Source organism: Pezoporus flaviventris, unplaced genomic scaffold (assembly GCF_033815535.1).
Source record: "Pezoporus flaviventris isolate CSIRO_AGI_PZ_B2104156 unplaced genomic scaffold, CSIRO_AGI_Pfla_v1 ptg000029l, whole genome shotgun sequence".
Classification (NCBI taxonomy): domain Eukaryota; kingdom Metazoa; phylum Chordata; class Aves; order Psittaciformes; family Psittacidae; genus Pezoporus; species Pezoporus flaviventris.
In genome coordinates this window covers 13647467-13673069 of record NW_026892577.1, presented here as the reverse complement: position 1 = coordinate 13673069, position 25603 = coordinate 13647467, and the positions used below count along the sequence as shown (strand labels likewise).

Below are 25603 nucleotides of genomic sequence, written 5' to 3'. Positions count from 1 at the left end.
AAATGTCTTTATAAGCACATTTGGTTTACAAATTAGACAATGTACATAATGCATTGTAACTGAGGTACCAGCAAATTCTCACTGCATACTCTCTGTCTTACTGAACACTAATGTAATGTTTGGTAAATATAGTTTTCTCTTGTTAACATTTTTCTTATTAAACATATTGATTTGATAACAAAACACCTCAAAAAATACTAGTGAAATTATTTTCATGTCCTTGAAAATATTCCTGTACTGTCTTCAAGGACATAAAAAAAGCTACATCTCAGAAAAATTGTATGGCTTGTCTTACTAACACAGGAATATATGATTTACAGGGCTTTTTTCTCATCATCATCATCTTGATTTCATCTATACAAGAAGTTCTTGCAGTTTAAAAATGACGTTCAATACAACTTAATGCTCCTCTAACAGCAATAGTCTTAAGTCCTTCTCAGCATGTTTGAGTAGGTGTCTGCTGTCTCCTGATGTTGCATGTACCTGCAGTGAATGTTCAGAGTGACTCACGGCCTCACCCTGTCTTATTCTGTTGAATAAACAAATTAAACCAAGAGTCCTGACAAAAAAAACACCCCAAACCATGCACAAACCTACAAAAGTATTCTAATTGCAACTGCTATAGAAAACGTTTTGTGTGTTACATCAAACTTGAGATTTTAGATTTATCTAGTAGGTTTAATCTGAAACCTTACAGTTTATGCTCTCTACATATGTTCTTCTCCCCTCCCCCATTCTTTTTTTGTAGGAAGAAAAGAAACTCAACAACATGGTACTAATTGTTATACAGGAGCTGAACACACAAACCATGCAACCAAAGTAACAGTCTTTGCCTTATGGCAAATCTCTGTTTATCATAGAGGATACACTACTTGGTTTTATTACACAAATCTTAATACCACAGTATATCTACATTTTCTAGAACAGTTTTAGCACTAATTGTCTTAAAAAGCACAGTTTTGAGTAAGTTTTAAAACTTACCTCTGTTAAACCTATATGAGGTTTTTTAATTAGGTTCTGTAAACAACTACTCAGAGTTCTTGTAAGCAGCAAATTTGTAGATTTTCTGAGCATATCATCTATTTCTGTTGAACTGAAAAAAAATATCTATTTTTATAATTCTGCTGTACATGACAATACTTTGACAGTAATCCTTACTATTTAATTTTTTTTTTTTTTTCCCTGCAAAGGGAACTTTTCGTGTTAAGAATCCCTATGTGCATTTCTGGTTGCTTTAAGTCTTCTGTGATCTAACACACACTATGCCTCTTTCACTTCCAAAATTAACTAAATTTCAACACAAGTAAAATCTATTATTTTTAGATTCTGAACATGTTTATTGACAAAGCAGTTTGGAAAAAGTAATTGGTGGGTTTTAATGAGTTACTAAGAAGGTCAACATGTGCTCATTAGTACGTGTAAATTATAAACAGTATCAATTAAGAATGTCTGAAAGCAAGTCATTTACATCTTTAACAGTGCATAAGTGGGTGACTGGCTACAAATACCTTCCAGACTTCCGATCTATGAATGTTATTTTATGCAATTAAATCTAAGATTTTGAAGGCCACAAAAAGAAATGAAATGGGAGAACTGTGATGTTTTCCATCAGAAAAAGGTGGGATAGAAGAGGGAATGAGCATGCAGACAGCATATTTTGTTGCAGGAGAAATAATTGCTAAGGAAACTTCAAGCACTGAGAAGGGAAAGACTGAAGTAATCAGGGATGCTACTCAATTATTTCTGAAATGGTTAGTATCGAAGTATATTTTTCCAATCTCACATGCTTTGTTGTACAAAACATATTTTCATTTTAATACATAATTTCTAGGTCACCTGGAATTTATAGGTACATACTACATATTTACCTATGGTTGCATTCCTGATACTTTAAGCTTACCTGCGGTGAAGTGATTCTGAAAATTTAAGGCTTGCATAAATAAATTCCTTAACCTGGATATAAATCTGAGGCACTGACTGAGACATTGGAAGCTTCTTTGGAAAAGATTGCTGTGAAAATAAAAGATAATACTATCTTACACTTGAAACTGATTCTAAGGAGAGCTTGATGTTAAATGCAACAATTAGAAAGCCATTTAACACTATCAGTATTTTAATCTAGTTTAAGCTTTTCTCATTTTCATCAAATGAGTGGTATGCATTGAGCTGATTCTGTATCTGTTTAAATAGTTTATACATGACACAGAATTTTATCACTTATTTAAATTACGATAAAGATTGGAGATTTTATGTCATTTAAGACCCTATAGAAAGCAATTTACAAGCACACATTAAAAAATGTCTGAAATTGCTTTTAATCTAAATAGATAAAATAGATGTAAGTGGGATGAGAGATTAAAAAATACAAATGTTTTTTCCTAGGAAAGCAGTGAAAAAAAAAGCAGCATTTGAGAAGTTCAATACATCTGAGGTTTTCAAAGTAACTTGCGAATATTTAGGTATGTATATTTATGATCATATATTTACTTTCTCGTCATGGTTCACAAACCTAAAGCAGTTTGAACTATTTTCAACAACTGGGATTAATGGGATTAACATGTGGTAAATTATAGTGTTCTACTTCAATTTTAAAGCTGAGAGCTGATACTGTATTTGGGAGGACAAAAAGAAAGAAACTCAATTAAATCTACACATACCAAATAGGTATTTCTGCACTGAATATGCAATTTTTAAATCTGCAAAACAATTTATTTTCTGTTTAGGGCTAAGGCATAAGAAAAATAATTAAGAACTGGTATCATCCCTGAAGAATTACACCATAAAAAAATAAAAAAACATTAACCAACAGCAGCTCAATGCTTATGTATTATAAAAAAAAAAAACAAAAAACAAAACAAGCCAAAAAAAAACACAAAAAAACAAGACAAAACAGATTACCTTGACATTCTTCTATTTATACCTCTTCATTTAAGATTAGGTGGTGTGACAAGTATGTGGTGTAAGTGCCAGGCTTTCATGCCATTCAACAACAGCAAACATTATTTTACAAGAAAATTTACTTCAAATATGTGTTCATCTGATTTAAGCAATTAATTTTTACAGCTAGAACAAGTGCTATTACATACAACTATTTCGGATTATTACAGTATTTTGTCAGCAGGGCTTGAGTTTCAGCCTTCGTGTATTCAATGATCTAGGAGAAGTAATTCTTTATTTTCTGCAGTGTCTGGCCAATGCAGGAGGACAAACACTTTCTGGCTGATTATGCAAGGAGGCAGCAAAAAAGAAAAAAAAAAAAAACACAAACCAAAACAATAAAAAGCTACAACCAATTGTCTCACTTCTAAATACAGAAAAGGAATAAAATTAGATTATATAATCCACCCATGATAGTTCAGCACATTCAGTCTAAACAGCACAGTGAGGACGAGACTGGTTTGTCCACTCAGATTGGATTTGCTATGTTAAATATCTAGTAGGTCATAGTTCTTCCTAATGTACTGCAAGCAATTCCCATGATAAACTTACCTGTAAAATCTGAGCGTGATTCATCTTAACCTACAGTTAAAAATGAGACACTCACTCACATCCATCTCTTTTTATACTAAATGTAGAGAAACAGACATTTTCAAAAGTGAAATTCCTCTTAATCTGTAAAATGCATCAAAGATGCATCAAATGGAATTAGGCCTCTGGGGTGTCTATTTCTTTCTGTGAACTAGCCCAAAACTACACCTTTTTTCTTTAAACATCAAAATGTAGTTTAAATTAACCCATCCAATAGGACCTCCCAGTGCCTTATAGCCTGCGGCAACAACAGAGAACTGAAATGGATAGGATTATAAACAGCAACCAGTAGAAATGATGTTGAAGCATTCATAAAGTTTCCCTTCCTTGTGGATTCCCTGCTATCTAATAACACATAAGGTAACACTGCAGTCTTTCTTTCAACAAGGATACTTAATGATTCTTCCTCTTCTATTTCACTGCCTAGTTGATAAAACTTTTAGGAACTCAATTATCTTTGAGACATCTGCCCCTTCGCTGAATTTGGCTGAAGTCAACTAAACTGCTACAAAAATTGCTAGGACACAAGAAAAAAACCTCACTGCCTGATTTCTAATGATGCCTTTCTGCTTCACATACAGGTTTCAAAGCTCTTTTCAGAGATACATAAAACAAATGTTTTCTGTGCTTTACAGATGAATGAACCGGCACAGAGAAATGTGAAATGACTTCACAGCGCCATACAGCTGGTCAACGATAAAGTTTGGAACAGAATCCAGCCTGATTCACAGCTTTACTCTCAAGTTCATCAGTCTAAAAATTAAACCTCAGTGAAATTCTGCACACAAAATACCTACAAAAAGTGCTGCTCACTACAACTTAGAAACCTCTCTCTGTGTCATAAACCAAAATTAAAATTGTTGGGTACAGAGAACACGTTTTCCTTTTCGTGAAATAAGAGCTAAAGCTTTGTATTAATCATACATATGTGTAACTACACATACTCTTGCACACTATGGCCATGCACACATGCTAATACATCAGAATGAGAGGAGCTAGCAGATAGAATTATTTAGTGCAAGTTTAAAATCTCTGCAATTTATTAGCAAAATACGTCATGGTAAATAATACCAGGGCTGTGGCATAATTCCAATATTGTAAGGGATTTCCATTCTGTTTATCTTATTTTAGTATTATAATGGCCAGGTAAATTAACCTGATAGTGGAAAGCATCCAGAAAGCACTTTGGAGCCTTATTCAATAACTGGCATAAACCTCACCTTTAATTTTTCACCTTCCTTGAAATACTGGATTAATAATATGCATGCTACATTTGCTTGTTAGATATCCACTGAATCATAGAATTAGAATATCTTTTTGCTTTTGCAGGTATTTGTAGCAACTCTAATTAGCTTCCTTTTGCAATATTTACTTCCACTATCATGTGGTTCTTGGATTTAGTTCCCCTCTACAGGCTCCATCATGAGACTGTTTCCTTCACTGGTATTATCAGAACCATATTTGAATAGTAGAAAATCACCAGTGAAAGAATGGCTGAGGCTCTGAAAAATGATCCTATTGGAACCCTAGCACATCAGAAGTATTATCAGTCTGTTCACATTTATTTTGCCCCACATGCACAAATACAAATAATCAATTTAAAAAGTGAAATATGAAAGTTGCTGTCTCTAACTGATCCCTGTTTTACATGTATTTTTGCAAGACTACAGCACATGAGTTATTAAACCAAATGAGCTGCAACTAAAATTTATCTAAAGACAGTCTGTATTATAATTACATAAAGACTGTATCAATTAAAATGTATTATTAATTTGTTTACAAACCAATGGGCTTCATTATTCACTCAAACATCAGAGCAAATTACTAAGCTTTAATTTGCATATTTACTTATGACTAGATAATTACACACAAAGAAGGTAATTTAGCTTCTTAATCTTCTCAAATTTTAATTGCTTTTTAATTATAAAAATCATTACTGCCCTAAATACCCTTAGCTGGATTTCAGCAAACTTCAATAACATAAAACTTTTCCTTACCTTATCAAGTTCTGGATCTTGAAAAGGAAATTTGCTTATAACTATTTTGTATTCTTCTTCATTTGCCACAGGAATAGGGCTGTAGTTGTCTGCTTCAAAAATATCCCTGGTGAATTAGTTAAAGTGGAAAAAAAACAAACAGACATGTAACTTTATTTACAGTATTTTCCAGTGTTAAAACATGTAAATTAATATACATTTTATTACTATGCTTAGGTGTGCAGCTTCAAAAACTCAAGAGCTATACTTGTCATAATTTTAGACAACCAAACTATTTTTAGATGAATTTGAAAGCACCTTGTATATACTCTTCATGTTGTGCCTAATCACATAAAAGTAGCTGAAAGCATTTTGATGTGTATGACTCAAAGCATAATACAGGAAAGGAACTTGAGATCAACTTGTCTATCCCAGGGCAAACCATAATGAGATACTTATTAACTGTGGTAGCCTACACTTTGCCTACAATAAAGCAGATATTCAGCGTGCCTCACTTCGGTAGCAGAGGTACATATAGCCCCATGGAGATAAATTAGAGAACTTTAACTAGGCATGTGGCCAGAGCGTTAAGTACCCTCTGGACTCTTCTATTAGTCAAATGACCGTGTTAGTCATTTGTATTCTAGACTAAGATTCTAGAGAGCTTGAGAATCTGAAGTGCTTAATTTAATTTTAAGGTTTTCTGTATTACAATGTAACATATTTTATGGTAAGCAATTTCTGCACATTTAGTCATCCCACCCTATCTGCAAACAGGCTTTGGTGTACAACCCCAGGCTGCTGTATTCCTGGATTTACAATTTACTCTATCAAATAATTCCAAGGAATATGCAGCAACCAATCTGCATTTATAAAAAAAAAAAACAAAAAACAAACAAACAAAAAAAAAAAACAAAAAAAAACCCAAACACGAAGTCATATTGGCAATGTCAGTAGTCTGTCAGGGAGGTATATGTATCAGCTAGCTGTAAACACTAAGATAACCTATATCAGGACCCTAATGCCCTATTGCAATAACCTAGTGTTATTAGGTTCCTAACAAAGAAAAACAGATAACTTTGTCCTGCATGTTTCTCCAGTAATGTCCCTTTGGAGACCTTCCTTCTCTCCAGTAACTACAGAAGCAGTACCCAGTGGCTCTTCTAGATAGTAGTTACATGTAATGAATATCTTAGTCCTGTCCAACCTGAAATTCATACACAATACTGAGTTAATCAATTCTTCCAGAATTACAACACTGTAAAAATAAAAGTCAGAGAAAAACAATAGATGCAATACAAAAGGCACAATTATTTTGAAATACCAACCTGAACAATACCGACCACTTTTTAAGAAGTGTTTCGTTGTATTGGTCTCTTATCTCAAATAAAAGATCAAACAGTCGGTTCACAGGAAAACCATAGCCCTATAGTATAAAAATGAAAAGAGTAGATAGTTCAATAACTAATACACTCAATTCCTATCACATGACTTCATGGCTCTGAGATGAAGACGAGACTTCTCATTCAATCTTGTCAGTTCTATAAAGCAATTACAGTGCTTCAAACACAACAGTATAATTAGAAGATTATATATTAAATTTTTACCTAATACTTTGCTTTCAGTTTTCAAGAAAAAATTTGTCCTATTTCTCTTCAACATTTTAACTTACTATTTATGCACATAACCAATCTTTTTTGTCAGTCTGTTAAACATTGTAAGAATACTTGCCAATGTTGTTAATTTTCTCTTTTGGTTAAAGAGTTAATGGTAACTGGAATGTTATTCTTGCTTAAGATCAAAAGTAAAGCATTTATAAAAGACAAAATGTAGGCAGATTATAAAGCTAACATTAATTGTGCACCGTTATGAATAACTGGATGCTAGCTGGATAGCCCAGAATGTATACATTAACTCAGTTCCTCCTTTTCAGTATTATCACAGCAAGTAATACATATATTTTTAAAATGCTATTGCATACTTTTCTTCTTGATTCATATATATGATTCAGGAAAAGCCAAAGCATTGCGCTTACCTAAAGGTAAGAAAGAAAGAATCTAATTCTAAGAATTTTTGTTAAATTACTACTATAGTATGTACCTGCAAAGTATCAGCAAATACTACAATGAGATTCTTCAGTTCCAGAACAAGGTCAGGATCACTGCAGTAGGACTGAAATTGAGAAATTCTGGTTTAGTTAAAAGGATTTAAAGTAAGGGACATATGTTTTCAAAGAATATTAGCACAGAAAGTTAAACTCTTATCTCTTTACCTGACCAACTGGCTCAGTAAAAACCAACTTAGACTCACTTATCTTCATTTAGGCTAGCTGCATAAAAGTAGTCGTTAGATTTCTGTATGAACTATCAGTACTATAAAAGCTCAGAAAATGTAAACTAAAATACGAGATTTAATAAATATCAGTATGTTGTACTGAGATTCAAAACCAGCAAATTACATCTATTTTAGTGGAATGAAAGCATACATCAAAATGCTTTGCTAAGTCAACATCAAGAGTTTTCCACAGGAAACACTTTTGAACACTGAGCCTGGATCTAGCTAGTGCTAACTGTGCCACCTCAGACAGTCTCCCAGCTGTATGGGTAAAACACTAGAAGCTTCTAAATAAGTTCAAATTACAAATTTGATGGTGAAAAGTCAAGACTAAGTAATTTACTAAATAACTTATATTTGATTTTCAGAGGTGTAGACCCATACAACTCAGGATTTCACCTTAGCTTCGCTATTTGCAATACTGGATAATGAAAAAACTTTTGTATTAGAATAATCTAAAGCAGCATAAGAATACAGTATTGGTTGGAGTCTATCCACCTTTCTTTAATTTTTGCTTTTAGAATACTTTATTAAAGTAAGGGTTCTGTTTATAATACCCCATAAGACAACATACAATTACCTAAAACTTAGTCTGCACTAGGATTATGTTAGGATGAGATTATGACAGAACTAATTTTGATGAGAGTTATACATTTTGAGAAGAATTAGTGATCAACTACATGAGAAGATTTTGAAGAATTCTTTAGAGATTACATTACTTTTACTCCTTAAATTACCATATTCTTACTTCACTGTATAAATCCATACATAGACAATTAACTTGAAAAATATTTAGCTTAAAAAAATGCTGACTATATCCCCTCAAATGAATTAAAAACTATGAAAACATCTTGTGTACCACTGATCAGTAAAGGTCCTATGATAAAATTATGTGAACTTTGTCCCCATTTTTCCTCAGTATATATGAAATGTAAAATATTCCTCGAATCAAAGATCAACTGTAATAAAAATGAAAATAACCCTCCATAAATGAACTGCTACTAGCAAATATTAAAAAGGGAAAGATAAAACTCTTCTACTTTTCTGATAGTAAAAATTATACCAATAGTAAACTCTGAAGCAATTTACTATCAGTCAGAGTGACAATGGTATACATCAGTTTTCACAGAGGAATAAGAAACAGCATGCAGCTATTCAGCATCATTGGAACTAAGGCATAAACGTAACTTTAGGAGACACTTTGAATGCACTGAAATACTCAGTTGATAGAGATTTTTTCTAATATCTTTATTTCAACATAAACATATTACTACTATAGCATTGAGGAGATAGCTCCAAGGGGTTTTTTTGCTGGTGAAGTTTATTTTGGAAACACTGCATTTGAAATGATAATTAGGAACTATTTCCTGGTGGTGCTTTCAGTGCTGAACTATTCAATCTGATCTAATGAAGAGGTCAGTTGAGACTAATGAGGACGGATTGCAATAATAACAGCAGATTAACTCCGCATATTCTAAACTGCTGGACTAAGAGAAGGTTTGGAAGACCCAGTGAGTTGTAAATCAGTGAAGGATTATGCAAATAACCCATGGCTGCGGATCACAGCCTGATACTGTTGGGAAAAACAAAAGCTTGGCAGGCTCCCTCCCAAATCTGAGCAATTTTTAATCACAAGGAAAAGAAGACATGAGAGGGGTATAATTTTTCACTTTGTTACTATTCCAGCTTTAAATATACAGAACTCTGAAGAGGATTTAAACTGCAACACTGATAAAACTTCTCACTTACTGAATGTGTTCTAAGAACAGCAATGATCTTGGAAAGGGCCATGTTCCAGAGTTCATCAGTATATGTTCTTGTTACCAATCCTTGGGTTACATGTAAAATGTGGTCTTCTACTACAAAGAAACTAAACCAAAATAATGCTTAAATTATTAAGTTGCTTTCTAATATTAGAGCAAATTCTGCTCTTTCACACACGTAGTCAAATCCTTCCCCATTTGAGCAGTTACACTTTGATAGGTCTGGTGTTCTGCTTTGCCCAGCATGAAGTCAAAACGTGGAAAGTTTATTTCATGTCAGCTGGAGCCCAGACTGCTGGAGTGTCCTTGTGGGGCATTATACTCTCAGGATCTGGGTGCTCTTCCCCATTCAGTCCCAGCAACAACCACCCACACGATCTGTGCAGAAATTGAATCTTGCAGAAGAAAGTTTTTGGACCACAGGAGAACAGGGGTGAATTAAGTAAAACTGAAATAAATCTTCATTTAGAAAACTTACCCTACAATTTGGCTGAAGTATCTTCTATAGCCTTCTACTGTTTCATGCTTGCAGTGAAAAAGAAAACAAGTTGAGGAATAAAAATACCATAATCAGCTACAACCCAAGTCAATGCAAAACCAAAAGTATTGGTTACCATGCTTGACTGCGGTTGCAGAACTAATCTTGCTTGTTTTCTCCTTTGCTTTCTGTAGTAATTTTCAAATATTTCTCCATCACCCTAAATGAAGACAAAAGTAGTTAAAACAAGAACATTGTTTCAGTATGAAAAAGGCACTTCTTAAATTAAGGGTAGAATTCTCTTAAACTAAGCCACATATTTTGCATTTATTCCACACACAGGACCTCCAGCTGACATCAGTGAAGTTTTGTGTGCATGAAATATGCAGAAATCACCTTTTTATTTTTTAAAGTAGCCTACAGGATGTACTGTAAATGAGAATTTTGCTCATGTGGCTACATTTTGTCAAACAGTATTATGGATTTTAAACAATATTTATGTCTTTATATTAAAGGCATATTACCTGTTACTCTGTAACTGAAAACCACTGCCTCCTAAAATGTTTCTCTGCATTATTGAAGAAACTAAATGTAAAGTTGTATTGTAAAGTTAAGTCACCAAAACATTTTTATGAATATATGATATGTCTGAACACTGCCCGCATTAGTTTTGCCTGAGGAAAAAAACACATGAGATTTAATATTTTCTTATTCTCTTTGGAATTGATAAACATAATAAGTGTGGATTTGGATTTTTCTCCTATCATGGTCCTTAAAATACAATACCCTCTCTGCCTAATGATTACATTGTGAGGAATTCATGTAACATCCTACTCATCTCATTAAGATGACCATTCAATAGAAACCATCTGTTCATTTGAAATCAGTTGATTTCATTGACTCATCTACCTACGAATGCAATGTAATTTGTATGCAAGCAGAATAAAGCAGCTTAGCATTTTTTGAAAGGTTTATTTTAACTTCATGAGCCTATTATTAGGCCAGTGGTATTTAGAATTCCATTACTTGGACTTATAAAAAAAATCTTCAAATCAAATTATTACAAAGATTGTTACTTACCTAACTCCTTTATAAGATATAAAGAGGAAAGTTTTTAAGTTTATAATGACGATTTCATCGTATTTAGAAATACTGCTAACCTAACAAAATCTAAAAGTGAAAAAGAGTCTTTGCTTAAAACCAAAAAAAAAACCCACTTGAAACTGATATGCAAATTTACTAGAACACTTTCAGTTGCAGCACAACTTTACACAGTGTGCTACTAACATATACTGATCAAACATACTAACCATCCACCTCCAGCCTAAATAGTCAATGCAGTTTTCAGATGTGTAAAGCTATTACTAAATTCTAATTCTAATGCCAGATCTCTACTCAGTCCTGACATAAGTGAAAAAGTGTATTTGATCTCAAATCCACACCAAAAATGGAGATGTAAAATATGACACAACCTGTCACAATCTCCAGTTTTTGCTTGCTGTTTTGCTCTACTATTCCAATTTCCAAAAGATTTAGACTGAATATTCCCACATTTTGTAATATTGATCACATCCCCCCAAACATTTGGGTAACATGGAACACTTGGGGGAACTGCAAAAGCAGTAATAGCACTATTCGGGCAGACATGCATATTTTACGTATACGTTTAAGAACAACTGAGTAATTAACATCTTGTGTGTCCCTTATTAGGCATACAAAATAAAACATGCAGTCATGCCCTGAGTATCCATACTTTACCCATCTCAGCTGGTTCACCCAGAATTACTACTACTAGAAGCAATATGCTTGCTTGCAAACTATTACAATTTAAAAATACGGAAGTGAACAACTTCAAAAAGTAAAATATCTTTTTGAGGTCACCTTAATACATACCAAAACAGAGTAGATGTGCAAACACCTATAGACTGGAGAAAAGTCTACAAGATCTTGGGCAGTTAACACCTAAAGAAGTAAAGGAAAAATAAAAGTAAATAAAGCATAAAAAGCATACAATCTCAAAATGTGATACATTACCAACAGAACTTGTCCAATTAATAAGGACCCCAAGATAGATAGGTTCTATCACAAAATTAATTGCTTGCAAATTAATTGCTTGACTCTCCCCTCCCTTTTGTACTACAGTACTAGATTTTATTTGTGTTATAAGACTGGAATCTTTTCACTGTTTTCAAAGTACCAGATGTAAAGGTCTAAATATTCACTGTGTTATTCAATTTATGAATACTAAATATTTGGTAGCTGAAAGAGATCTAACACAAGCTGAAGTCTTCAACATAGGAATGCTGGCTTTAGCAACAGCAGAATAATTCAATGGGCCACATACCATTTACAGTGGGCAGGTAATGTGTAATGTAAATTATAACTCAACTCCCTAATAATATAAATTCTATCCAGTCTAATATCCCCAGACATAATGCTAAAGCTAGCATTAATACAACTAATATTTTGGCAGTATTTTTTCCCCTTAAAATGCTAATCTAGACTGGTGCCACTTGAAGGTGTCCTCTGGCTCTTCCTGACTAATGGTGACCATCTACAGGCAGCACACTGCAAATTCTGTTCAATAAGCCTACAAAATTCACTTCAAATGAGACATAATGATTCAGTATAAAGTTACCTCTTCTTCGTGTTCATCATCTTCTTCAAACGTTCGCTTCAATGTAATTTCATTCTTGGATTCCAGAATTCTGCTTCTACCTAAATGCATATTCCGACCATAATTTACATTATTCTGCTTCTGAAGAGAGGTATTAAAGGTTTTCTGCTGCTGAGCCTGTTTTAAGAGTAGTACCAATAAAGAGGGATGTAATGCAAATTTTATCACTGATGAGTATATGCTATGACATGAAAAACAGGTAGTGCTACTGAACACACATCAATATAACTGCAAGACATATGCGTGTCCTTAGCCTACACCAATTATTTTGTCTTTAATCATTTTGGAATGATAAATGAGTCCAATACCATATTTCTGCATAATTTTTCCCTAATCCCCAAAATACAATTTTAACAGTAGAAAAAATAAAAAAGTAATCTGTAATTTTCCTGATCCTAAAGTGCAGAGAAACAATATTTCAATGAAGTAGTTATCATGATTTTTCAGCTATTTGTTTGTTGTCTTCTGTTAAGCCTTAGTGAACAGCCAGCTGCAGAAGCCAAACGCACTATGCTGTCCTATTACTGAAACAAATGCAAGATAGCATAGTATAATCTTGCAATCAAGTTTCATTTATAATAATCAATACTTCTCTTTACAAGAACCTCAGATGATAAAGTGGCAACCTAACCTGCAATCTACCAAAAAAAAAAAAAACAAAAAAACTTCACTTGCTCTCCAAATACATTTAAAAAGCATTAACTTCTTTAAAGCTCACCCAGTGTCAGATTATTTTGTGATGGAACAGGCAAGGGCTCCAGCTGTCCCAGTATCCTCCTGGCTCTCACCTCAGTCCTCTGCATTAGTGGTACTTTAGAAAGAACTAGGTAGTTATCTCAACACTTCTTTTAGTCTTTCTCATCTTTGCCAGCTGGCCAGACAGGCTGCTCTTTGTTTTGGTGTAGTAGCTGCTGAGTCTAGGAGTTGACTACTTGAAGTATTTCACTATTTTTTGTAACTTGAGATATACAGCATTTCTCCTTCCTTTTCCAGGGAGGAAACTACTTCTTGTCTAGGACACAGATACAAATTTGGAAAGAAAGTTTGATGATACTGAGGCGTCACATCGCTGCTTCCTGTGTCAGCTAGGGAATGCTAGAATTGACAACTTCATGTCTAGAAGATGTTATCCAAGATGTTAGTAAAGCATTTCACAGTTCATCTTTACTCAAAGGTGTATGTGATGATGATGATAATCCTTAGATAAATGTTTGGGCTAACCCAAGACTACCAACACTGATATTTTCAGTAGATAATAGAACTGAAGTGATCCTGTTAGATCATCTTACCTGCTTCATGGCAGTTTCCCCAATTCTGTCAGAATGCTTTCGAATACTCTCTAAGAAATCCTTTAGATCTGACATTGATATTTCTTTTATTTCTTCACGCAGTTTTGGAAGATTTTCTATCATTATCTGGCAAAACCGGTACTGGCTAACTCTAGGAAGATACAGATTTTCTAGCTGTTCCATTGTTTTTAAAGCGGAATAGTATCTATAAAGAGATCGATTACAAAATCAAATTATGTAGCTTCTTACAAAAAATTTAATAAAATATTTATCAAATATAGGATACCAATAACAGGCATGCGATCAAGATACATCTATTGAAATCAGTATGTTCTTAGAAAAATAAAAAAAAATAAGTGATTCATAGAACGCTTTCATTTGGGAAAAAAACTGAACTGTCAGAGTGGCTCAGTCAAGTCAAAATTTTAAGTAGGTTCCTATGGTATTAGTTGTTCTGATCAATAGAGTCACAGAATTATGGAAACATAGAACGGCTTGGGCTGGAAGGGACCTTAAAGATGATCTATTTCCAACCCTGGTACCATGGGCAGGGACACTTTCCACTAGACCAGGTTGCTCATGGTCCCACCAAATCAGGCCTTGAGTCCTAATACCACATGAAGCATCCTGCAAGATAGAGGCACTGAAGTCATAACAATTTCCTCCCCTTCTAGCTTGAATTTATTTGGATATTTTATTAGTTCTTTTTTCTGAAACACAAATTGCCAGTCACCCAACACTGCAGTACATGCACCAAACAATGAGAAAAATTTCCTAAAGTGTGTCTGCACGTATGTGCCTTCTTTAGGCAGATTACATGTGAACATGTAACACACATCTACACCCACCTTCTTTCCACCATCCTTAGCTGGAAAAGACATGTATACACTTAGCTCACACAGTATTTTTTCCAACAGTGCATACTTTGCTGTAAATCACGAATCTTTACTTTTCTGACAAAATACAGCATATCCTACCAAGAAAATGACTACTCTGAACAAGCGTTAAGGACAGGTTTTTTTTCTTTTGAAAAAAAAAAACAGGTTTGTGGTTTTGGGTTGTTTTTTTTTTAAGAAGAAAAAACAACAAAACAACAAAGACTCCATAATTTTCTTTATTCTTTCATGTTCTGTCAGCCTACAGACTTATATATAGCAGAAATACGGAAGATACGGTCTGACAGGGGGGAAAATAAAACACCAAGAAATGGTACCTCCCATGTCCATACACTATACAGATGTTGTACAGCTATAACTATGTTGTGAAATTTCATGCAAAGGACAATGAGTTTAAATACTCAGAACTAAGCGTAAAAAGCAATTTAACTGCAATAAACAAACAAACAAAAAGACTCAGTTCTGACATCAGAAAGCTACCAAATACAGTTATTTACCTGTCTTCACTTTCAGTACTCTCACAGATTACAGGGATTGTGAGGCCAAGACTTACTTGCTAAAACCATTTACCAGCTTCAGGCCTGTAGCATATAACCAAAATTTTTATGTTTTCAGTTGATGTAGAGAAACACTGAAAGAAAGAAATTTTGACTGAGGGAAATTGGTTTTCTAAGCTTCCTCTTATAGAGAGATGAACAGCACATGGAGATGGTTCAGAGCTGAATCAAACTCTTATATGCCTGTTCTTGAAGCCAATATCTTTCTCTATTTCATTTTCAAATGTCACACAGGCTCTTAAGGAATAATGCTTGAGAAACTTTTTACGTTATTGAAAAGATGAAGCAAAATAAAAGTGAGCCAATTCTGAGAAAGACAGCTAAGCTAAGAAGGCAATAAACAGAAATACTATGATCAACAAATCTTTGCTGTCAACAACATTTTAAAGAGAGGTACAGGAATGCCGTCAACTACATTTTAAAGAGAGGTACAGGAAACAGGTTAAAACATGAATAGGACAGCAGTTAGTTGTGGATGTGACAACAATTTTCCTTTACGTGGCATTCTTACCAGCCACTCAGCCCAGGTGGCGTTTGGAAAAATGTATTTAGTTTTGCTTATTAGAACAGAATAAGGAGAAGTGATGTCTTCTAGCTTGTCTTGAATGAAGTAGAAAACCTGAGATCAGACTGAATTAACTTTCTGATAGTTTCAAGCCTTTCTTTTCACAAATACAGAGTAATATCCTTAGCCCATTATTTAGCTTTTTATGGTATAATTTTAGTTCCTTTTTCTTCCTGAAAGTCCTACACAATCAGTACTGGAAAATAACCAAATTATTCTGAAAGGAAAAAGCTGAATATGAGCAAAGTCCCTTCAAATGTTCAAGAAAATCTGGAAAAGTGTCCTTTGCAGTTCTGCTTCTGAATATTACTTTGTTGATATGGTGAGTAAATATTTTCGAAGTGAAATAAAATTCAAGTTGCTGGCTCCCCTTCCTTACACAAGAATTAATAAATTATTAATACTACAGTTGTGACTTTTTGTTCCACTCTGAAATCAACATATTCTTTTGAATTTTCTCAATAAAGACATTTCAAAGCTGGAGGATGGGGGGGAAAGCGGGTGGAGGTGGAGGGAAATCTCTTTTATTCCAGAACACAACTGCTTTCAGGAGACTGCAAATAGAGTTTTCAAGTGTAAATTAGGAGCTTTTGTTTATTATATACTTGCTTTATATAAAATATACATAAGGCATCCGGAATGTTGGAGATAAGAGGGGGTCTGGAGGTTTTATTTGTGTGGGTTTTGTTTTTTTAAATAGTAAATGATCAGGAGTGCCACATGGTGAGACTTCTGGGGAATAAAACCCAGAATAATAGCATCAAAATAGTATAAAAGGGTTTTATTTAAATTATAAGGATCAGCTTATCAGAACACTGTTAGTTCATCTGGAAGGTTTTTGACTGCTGTCTCTAAGATCAGAATTAACATAATCCATTTAAAATCCATTCTAGAGTCCCTTACTAATTATATATATATGGATCTCAGGACCTTGCCCTTTTAACATCTGTTCTGATTAAGCACTGAGGTCTTATTAATTTGAAGGTCATCTGCAGGTCATGATTTAAACTAAAAAGTTTTGCATATCATTTAATGGAATTATGTATTGGTATATTATGCTTTTAAAACATTCCACAGATTTAACTCAATGCTGAAGATTTTGACAATAATATTATTAGTTCCTATCATATAGTATCAATTATATAGGTGAAATTTGCCCACTTGACTACAAATGAGTTAAAAATATATTTTCAGTGTTATTTCTCCACAGAAATATAGGAGTCCTCTATCACTTCTTCTGAGTTAATCATCTGGTAAGAATATATGCCTCAATGCAAAATTTACAATGTAGGCTTTGAAATTAAAGACGCAAGTTTGAAACATCAGTTGAGGTCATACGATAAGACTATCCAGAACTGAACTATTTTGTCATCAGAACCAGAAAACTGTAAGATGGATAGATGGATTTTACTAACATCTCCAAACTATAACAGTGGAAACTTTAAAAACTAGCAAGCAGGACTGGAGGCGGGGAGGGGGAAATAAAAATATTAAAAGGAGAAAAACACATACCACACCACCCAAACAAAACCAACAAACCCCAGAAATTAATATTAGTGCTTTAATCATCTTATCCTAAAATTGAGCTGTCGTTCTACAAAATGTCTAAGTCCCAATAATAGTTAGGTCTGAATCAGAATTTGAAACATCAACACAAAAAATCCAAAAGCAAAAGAAAGTGACTGCTACTTTAGTGCACATGAAATATTGTTATATTTTAAATGACAGAGAGAACTTTCAAGTTTTTTTATCAGTAGAGTGTTATTTGGAGGCAATTAAGAGAAATACCATAACTTACTAAAAAGCCCCATCAATTTAAACTAGAGCAGTCGAGAAGCTACACAGGACAGGAGCAAGATTAACTAAAAGGCTGTAAATTTTACTGAGAATAACATATTTGTACATAAGCCTTCTGAGTAAAGAAACATATAGTCATGTCCCAAAATGTCCTGCTGAAAAAAACAAGAGGAGAGATGATAAAATGAAAATCCTCATTTTAATTAAAGAAACAAACTTAATTTACAGAGAAAAAATAGTAGTGTTCTCCAACTTTTGTGCTTCCCTCAGAGGAAAATGCTGTATACTCCTGCTTACTACATTTCTGTTGAGTAAATATAAAAACCATTTTATACTGAAAAACTCTGTACCCCAAACAAATTTAAGGGAGTTCATTGGAATTTTTCAATAATACTGCAGGAAATTCACATTCATAGATGGTGAAGATGATATACTGAAAATGCAGTTAAAAATCTTTCACTGCAGGAAGAACTATTTATTTATTTTGTTTTTAAATCTAGTTGCTTTAACAATTCTAAGTGTAATTTTTAAAACTTCCCCAGCATAACAAGTTTATTAGCTACCCAAAAGCACCACGACCTTAGAACAAGGCACTATTAACTCTGAAACTTCTGTGAAGTGAGTCAAAAGCTCAATATTTCTGAAAATCAGATTAAAGAGTTGCTGTGTGGAAAAAAAAAAAAAACCACAAAACAACCAAAACCAAAACAAAAAAGAAACCCACAAAAAAAAAAAAACACAAACACACAAGATTTGTGGAATTTTTAAAAACAGCAGTTACTGAATGAATGGGGTTGTGAGTGTGGCAAGAGATCAAGCAACTGACAGTTCAGTATCAAATATATGTTTTGATGTGGTTTTTTGCCAGAGTCATGGTATCTTTGGGAAGTATTGTTTTACAGCTGATGCTTCATTTTGACATAGTTCCAGAACAATGCAGAAGACCAAAACACCATTGGTTTTATCTGTTCTGAAATCATTCCATACAGACACAGGTGGAACCAAATTATAAAAATCACTGATTTTCCTATTTGCATCCTGTATGTTTTCAGGTTTATTTGAATGCTTGGAAGGTTCATGGAGAGAAAGGCTGCATGACTGTCTCAGTGAGACTTAGTAACCTAAATAACTAATCAACTCTGTCTTTCCCACAGTTCAGAAGAAATTTTACAGTAAGGTCAGAAAACAAATTCAAGGCTTTCAGGACAAAAAGCTCCCTCTGAAGCACCATACTCTTTCTTGAGTCTTTCTCAGAGTAGATTCAAGAAGATTCAGCAACAACCTTAGCAGGTGGATTTTTTATTTTCATTGCATGGTGGGTTTGGGTGTTCTTGTAATATTTATTGTGGAAGAGACTTGCAAAAACATTGGTTCTAACAATTCCCAATTAGACCACAATCACTTGAAGCAACTGGGAACTTTCTCCAATGCACAGGCCATGGTAACAGAGCTCTATAAAACGTGTGATAGCCTTATCTCCGACCAAAAATTAAAGACTGAAATAGTCCAGTCTAAATGCATAGCCCCCAGTAGGTGTTTTGGTGAGCAGTAGAGAAACCACACCCCTCCCTCATGCTTCCTCAGCTAAGACTTTAAACCTTCCATAACTCTGTCCAGCCAATTGTGTCTGTTTAGAACAGATTTCCGCAGTTACTTCCTCTCACAACTATAGTTCTTGTCAACTTCTGTTATCCACGGCTCAGGAGACAGATAAATAGTATACAGAGCCTTTCACCTCCAGGTCATCAGTTCAAATGTAGCCCATGTTGGTAGGGACCAAAAGTTGCTATCAATAGATGGCTTTCTGGTCTCCTTAGTAAACCTTCATTCCATCTGCATAAACCAGTATGTATTTCAGAGCCAAAATCCGGCATTATCTTAAAAGGTGTCCATCATAGCGAAAAGGAAATGGAATTCCAATCTTCATTTTAAAACAACTGTCCCTCTCAAATACAGAATATCCACACTTCTGTCTTCCCTTCCTTTAAACATTAGAAATTCCAGCTTTATTCACAGAGCAAAACCGTAAGACAACAGATTAATGAAAATGTGTTCTAAAAGGCTGCAAGCAGACAAAGTCAAAAGAAAAGAGATCTTTTTTAAAAAGACAATGAAAGCTTTGCTGCATTAACAAACCCCAGTGAATGTTTATGAGGAAAAATATTTTTGCCTAAAATAAACATTCATTATGGTTTTGTTACTATAGGGATTGTGAATGCTCCTCCCTCTGAGTCTTCCAGGAAAGCTTCACAGCAAAACTTCGAAAGGTTAGGTTTGAAATTCCTTGTATCTGCACACATCAGCAATCAGGTCTTTGCACTGATGCATGGATGTCCTTGCTATTGCTCAGTCACATAGTGATAAAGGCCAGGATATACTCACTCTTTAGATTTCTTGCCTGCTAAGCCACAAGGAAATTACCATTTCAATTACCTGCAAGTTCCGCAGGATAGCCACCTCTAGGCTGTACTACAGGGAATTGTAAGTCACAGGAAAGTAGTAACTGTAGTGTAGCTAATGAAAGATGAGCTGGAGCAGTAGCCTGCAGCAGAGTCTAAACCTTCTGCTCTCCATGTGATTTCAAGGTATGGTACATCAAAGCTATGGCATCTCCCCTCTCCCTTAGATCTTTTTATGGTATGACAATGACATGTCCAAACCCCTCAACTCAGTATATCATCCTTTGACTTTTAAGACTTCCTGCCTGGTAACTCCTACCACAGGAAAATTATCAGACGTGAATCTCTTAAATAATAGAAATTTACATTTAGATTAAAAATTTCTCAGAAAGCACATCAACCATCAGTGGACTCTACAAAACCACCAGTGAACATGGAGTCAGAATGCTAAAAGCCATCTGCAATTTTATCTCTCTTAAGTGATCTTTCCAGTACAATATTAGGAACTATAACTTCCCTTGCAATTCTAAAACTGGGATGGTACTTGTCTGACAGAGCGAGAGAACAACAGAATGCAGGCTCTGATCCCAGTGTTTCCATATTGTTAACAAGCTAAACGTAGCACACTCTACAGACCACCCTGCAGAAAGAAGCAGCGAGTCGGACAGCACACCCTGCAGCCTGTTCTCTGACCATTAGTAGCAACGGCACTGGGCTGTTTACATATTTCTGCTGAGCTGCTCCGAGAGCACTGCAACAAACCAGTGTTTTCAGAGGAAACAGCGTGTAATAGTCAAGCTGGTAAGATCTATCACACCGGTTTACATCTAACAAGTTTTTATTGTAATAAAAGGCAGTATAGTGCCATAGCTATTAGGTTATTCTTAAAGCTCCCACATTTCTTCAGAATCATAGAATCATAGAATAATTAGGGTTGGAAAGGACCTTAAGATCACCTATGGGCAGGGACACCTCACGCTAAACCATCTCAACCAAGGCTTCGTCCAACATAGCACATATACCACTGTCAAAGATATATCAGATTGGCTGCAGTGCTGATTGATACGATGTGTACAGTTGATTAGATGCATTTTGGACAGGTCTACATGCAGGCTTTAGAACCAATTTACTCATACACAGTGGCCATCGCTGAGAATTTTCAGATGTCCAGCAGTATGCAGGAGGTGTTGCCTATCCAGACAACAGAAATCCAGACAAACAGTCCAAAAGTAAATCTAGATTACACTGTAGCCCTGTAAACACATGACTAGGCACAGCTAGCTCCAAATGGAAGCAGTTAGGTCCAGACAGACTTCTTAGCAGGAGCTCACTGCAGTAGTGCCAGGTTCACAAAGAGGCAACAACAATGGTCATAAATTCAGCAAAGGAAGACACAGAGCAACCGGTGTGACTGAGACTGTACAAAAAGCAGGCAGGGATAAACATGGCAATGATGCTGTAGAAATCAGGATGAAGAAAATAGCAGCAGTGGTATTCCCAGGGTGGGTGTGCATGAGGTGCGAGGCAGCAGCAGCCCCAGCAGGACAGGACGGAAGCTACAGGGGGTAGGGGCAACCAGGCTGCTACGGAGACAGAACTGGAGATACTTGGGTTACAGCAGCACTGAGTGGCTCTTCAAGAAGTAAAGATACAACAGAGGAAAGATCAACTAGTCACATACCAGTTAGAAACCATTATTCTAGAAATTTATTTTTAATTACAGTTGTAATTATTTCTCAAGAAGTCAATTTGTCACAGAGGCAAAAAACCCCAAACAGCAATACATTTTCTGCAGTTTATTCTCATAGCCCCATGCACATTAGCATAGAACTACTTGATAGGTCTAAAGAAAGGTATATGGAGAGGAATGTCCTTTTTTCTTGGATTATGAATTTGATTTAAAGACATCATGATAATCAGGTTTTAATACACTCTGAAAGATCTTTAATCCTTAAAGATTTTACTATTCTTGCTTCTTAAACTGTTTTAAGTATTAAAAAATAATACACTTCAAATTTTATAACCATAATTTCACTGCATGTGATGCTTACTTAAGTAAACATTATTTTTCACAGCAATCACTAAGTTCCTAGAAGTCTTTATATTTAATATAGCATTTGTTCACTTGTAGTGACATTCTTGAAACACAGACAAGGTATTATGAAAAGAAGACTACACAAACCAAGCTACAGGACTTAGAACAGCAAACACTAATGTAAAAAAGTAAATATTCGATCAGTTCACTTACAAATGTCACATTTTACTCATAGAACTAAGTTCACTCACCTTTTTACATTCATCTGTTCTTTTAGTTTGCTGTACATTTCCAGCACTGCATAAAAACAAGCAGATTAACCCATGTATCTTACTGTGGCTTTAGTTAATAAAAGAGAAAAATATATACAGTAAAGGACAAAATGAACCATAGAAAAGGCTATCCTAAATTTACCTTATTTAATTCCTACTGTAACATAAATGCAATTAAACTAGTAAAAAAAAAAAAGTGTAGAATGCAGCTAAGAAAGCCAAAAGAACTGAATTCTTAGCAGCTCTTTAGTGAAAAAGATATAAGATTAAACAAAACAGTAGACACTATATACACCAAGTATATTAATTTACTTACTACATACCATAACCTTAGCTGCATTATCAGTCTATGCCCTGTCTTCATTAAATGGCAACAGTACCACCTACTGTACTCATAACAAGTCAACAAGGCTTTACAAAGAAAAAAATCTCCAATCTGTTCTATGCCAATATTACAAACAGGATAAAATCCTTATAGAGCTGTATGCAGGCATAAAATATTACCTCTCTAAAACATCATTTAGAGCCCTTATGTTCTGTATAAAAACTCCTGAACTGTTGTAATGACACAAAGCTAGAAGTTGAAGTAGAATCATTAGTATCTTCCCTAGAATTCAAACAGTAAAAAACACCCTCTTAAGCAGCAAATTTATAGTTTATAATGCTTAAAAATATTACTTCATTTAAAGCTGTATGTGGCTACACTGTTTGCATCATTTATATCTGTCTCACTGCATATATGTCTGACTATATATATAGACTATACCTCTCTTTTCACAAAGTGTCATAATTGCTCTATGTCAAATATTGTAAAAATACATGGGACCTGCACGCTGACATCTTTTTAAAACCCATTCAGTTTTTTGTTAAACTGGATGTTCCAGTTTAACAAACTTAAAAGTGATTGATAACTTAAAAAATAAAATTATTTTCCATTTTGATTGTTGTAAATTTATTCAATATTTAACTAAGGGTCATTCACCTGGAAGACACAACTGCAGTTTTTCCACAACTGTTGTAATATTCCTTTGCTGAACTCTACATCGGATGATCTCCTCTGTTTGGGCTATCACCTTAGAGATTAAAAGTAAAAAAAAAAAAAAAAAAAAAAAAAAGAATTAAATTATGCAAATAAATTTAACTTGCTACAAATATTCACAATGCCCATATAGGAAGCACCATTTTCTCACCTCTTTCCCAGCATCCTGAAGCTTTCGGTTGGTATCAGTAACTTGGACCTTAAAAATAATTTCACCTTTGTTAGACAAATATGCATATATTGCCCTGATGTGACTGCTCACCCTTGTAATCAGATCATGCTTCATGAGAAATTTAGAACAAAGAAATGCAAATTCAAATTAACTCTACAGCTTGAACTTGAACTTTTGATCGCAAAGGGCTTTTCTTAACTTCAATTACTTATGACAGTTCTTTCTAACAGATTCTGTGGCAAACTTCTCAAATTTACTTGGGATTTTTGAACTTTCCTTGTTTCTGTAGGTCTGTCAAACAATTCAAATCATTGACCCAATTGACCACTGGTCCCTTTTTGATAACCTCAATGAGCTCTATGGGCCATTCATTGTCTGTAAGAAATGGTGATTGCATTTTATGGTAATTAAACATTCATACTTTGCTGAATGCAAACACTGGGTGGTTGATTAACATCAAACGTGGAAATCTCCAAACCACAGCAACATTTTAATGCTGCAGGTGCAGGCGAAGCTCAACCTCAGATTTTCCCACATAGTAAGTGACTCATTAGGTCATCATAATAAGGAAGCACATTCTAGTTTATTAAAAATCTCATTAATTTCTGAACAAAGATGCTCAATGACCTCATTGACGCTGTATTTGGTCTCTTGTTATCTGAATATCCTTTATATAATGCTCTTCTAATCATAACCTCTGATGAACTATGCTCATTCTGTCTGGTGTGCATATTTTGCTCTCAAATGTGTAAAGAGAGCTAAAAGGGACGGATCTCATAATTCACTATTTTGCATTCTGATTTGGTAGTAAATCTTAGTTCTCATTTCTAATGAAAACTACTAACTTCACTTACTCTTCTACTCATTACAAAGTAAAGAAAATATAATCTTCATGCATAATTGCAGCATTTTTATTTTTCTAATCAAGATTTTAAATGTTTCTAAGGTCTGACATCTAAATGCAGGATTAGAAAAATACCTATGTAAGAAATATCAGTTTTACCATTTGTTGTTCTTTTTCTTCTGAGAAAGCCTTTAAAAAGGGCAAAATAATTCTAGTAACATTTTCTGAAAATGTATATATATATATACATAAGATATCAGAATTAGACCTAATAGAATATTCAGCTTTGTAAAGTTAGTAGATCAGGCAACATAGCTCTAATCACAAATCCTAAACATACCACCTTTAAAAAATTATTGCAAACATAAGAGTGTATGTGATAATCACTAAATTCTTAATCTTCAGTAGAAGAGTCAAGTTTCTTCTTTCAAAGACAATAATATATGAAACTCTGAATAACTAGTTTCTTACCTTTAATTTTTCTGCATCAGCCCTAACTTTAAGAAGTTCTGTAATGGCATCCACAAAGCCCTGATGGTGAAAATTGCACATCTTTTCTATCTCCCTGTCATGGTTACGTATGCAGGCATCAAGTTTTTCCATAAACCTCTGATGTGCATTTGGTTGGTCATCATATACAGATCTGTTAAATACAAATAAGAAAATCAATGTTTACTTTCCCTCCCAGTTAAACCTAACATGCAAGGATCTTTATTGAAATCTCTCTCTTAAAAAGAAAGTAAAAGCACACAAACTGGATGTTAGTGTGGCATCGTTCGTGATCCACTCCACCAAAATCAGCATTAAAAGAGATAACACAAAAATGAGAACTGAACCCTTATGGCATTAATCCAGGTGCTTAACCAGTTACATCATGCATGACCTGAGCCTCACTGGTCTGTTATTTATGCCCTAATGCTCAAATACGTGTACAAAAGAATCAGTTTCTCCAACCACCTCAAATAACATGGATCGCTTTTCC

The 25603-nt window shown here is 34.4% G+C and overlaps 1 protein-coding gene and 1 long non-coding RNA gene across 16 annotated transcripts in view; one reads left to right on the top strand and one right to left on the bottom strand.

The window, feature by feature from the left end:
• The window catches only part of LOC133272236 (uncharacterized), a 346583-nt gene that overhangs the window by 104932 nt on the left and 216048 nt on the right, over window positions 1–25603 (top strand). The gene's annotated exons all lie outside the window — the stretch shown is intronic.
• Window positions 1–25603, bottom strand: part of EXOC6 (exocyst complex component 6) — a 92845-nt gene that overhangs the window by 48122 nt on the left and 19120 nt on the right. For 8 of the 15 annotated variants that reach the window (XM_061459100.1, XM_061459102.1, XM_061459104.1 and 5 more), the window contains exons 2-16: window positions 25093–25264; window positions 23757–23804; window positions 23549–23639; window positions 22546–22591; window positions 14046–14250; window positions 12718–12873; window positions 11973–12041; window positions 10216–10299; window positions 10080–10126; window positions 9588–9708; window positions 7605–7676; window positions 6833–6930; window positions 5526–5631; window positions 1901–2010; window positions 982–1093 (exon numbers count right to left, since the gene is read on the bottom strand). In XM_061459100.1, the coding sequence (XP_061315084.1) occupies window positions 982–1093; window positions 1901–2010; window positions 5526–5631; window positions 6833–6930; window positions 7605–7676; window positions 9588–9708; window positions 10080–10126; window positions 10216–10299; window positions 11973–12041; window positions 12718–12873; window positions 14046–14250; window positions 22546–22591; window positions 23549–23639; window positions 23757–23804; window positions 25093–25264 (1537 nt within the window). Of the gene's footprint in view, window positions 1–981; window positions 1094–1900; window positions 2011–3489; window positions 3520–5525; window positions 5632–6832; window positions 6931–7604; window positions 7677–9587; window positions 9709–10079; window positions 10127–10215; window positions 10300–11972; window positions 12042–12717; window positions 12874–14045; window positions 14251–22545; window positions 22592–23548; window positions 23640–23756; window positions 23805–25092; window positions 25265–25603 lie in introns of all 15 variants that reach the window. The other 7 variants (XR_009744370.1, XM_061459099.1, XM_061459097.1 and 4 more) reach the window with 1 other exon arrangement.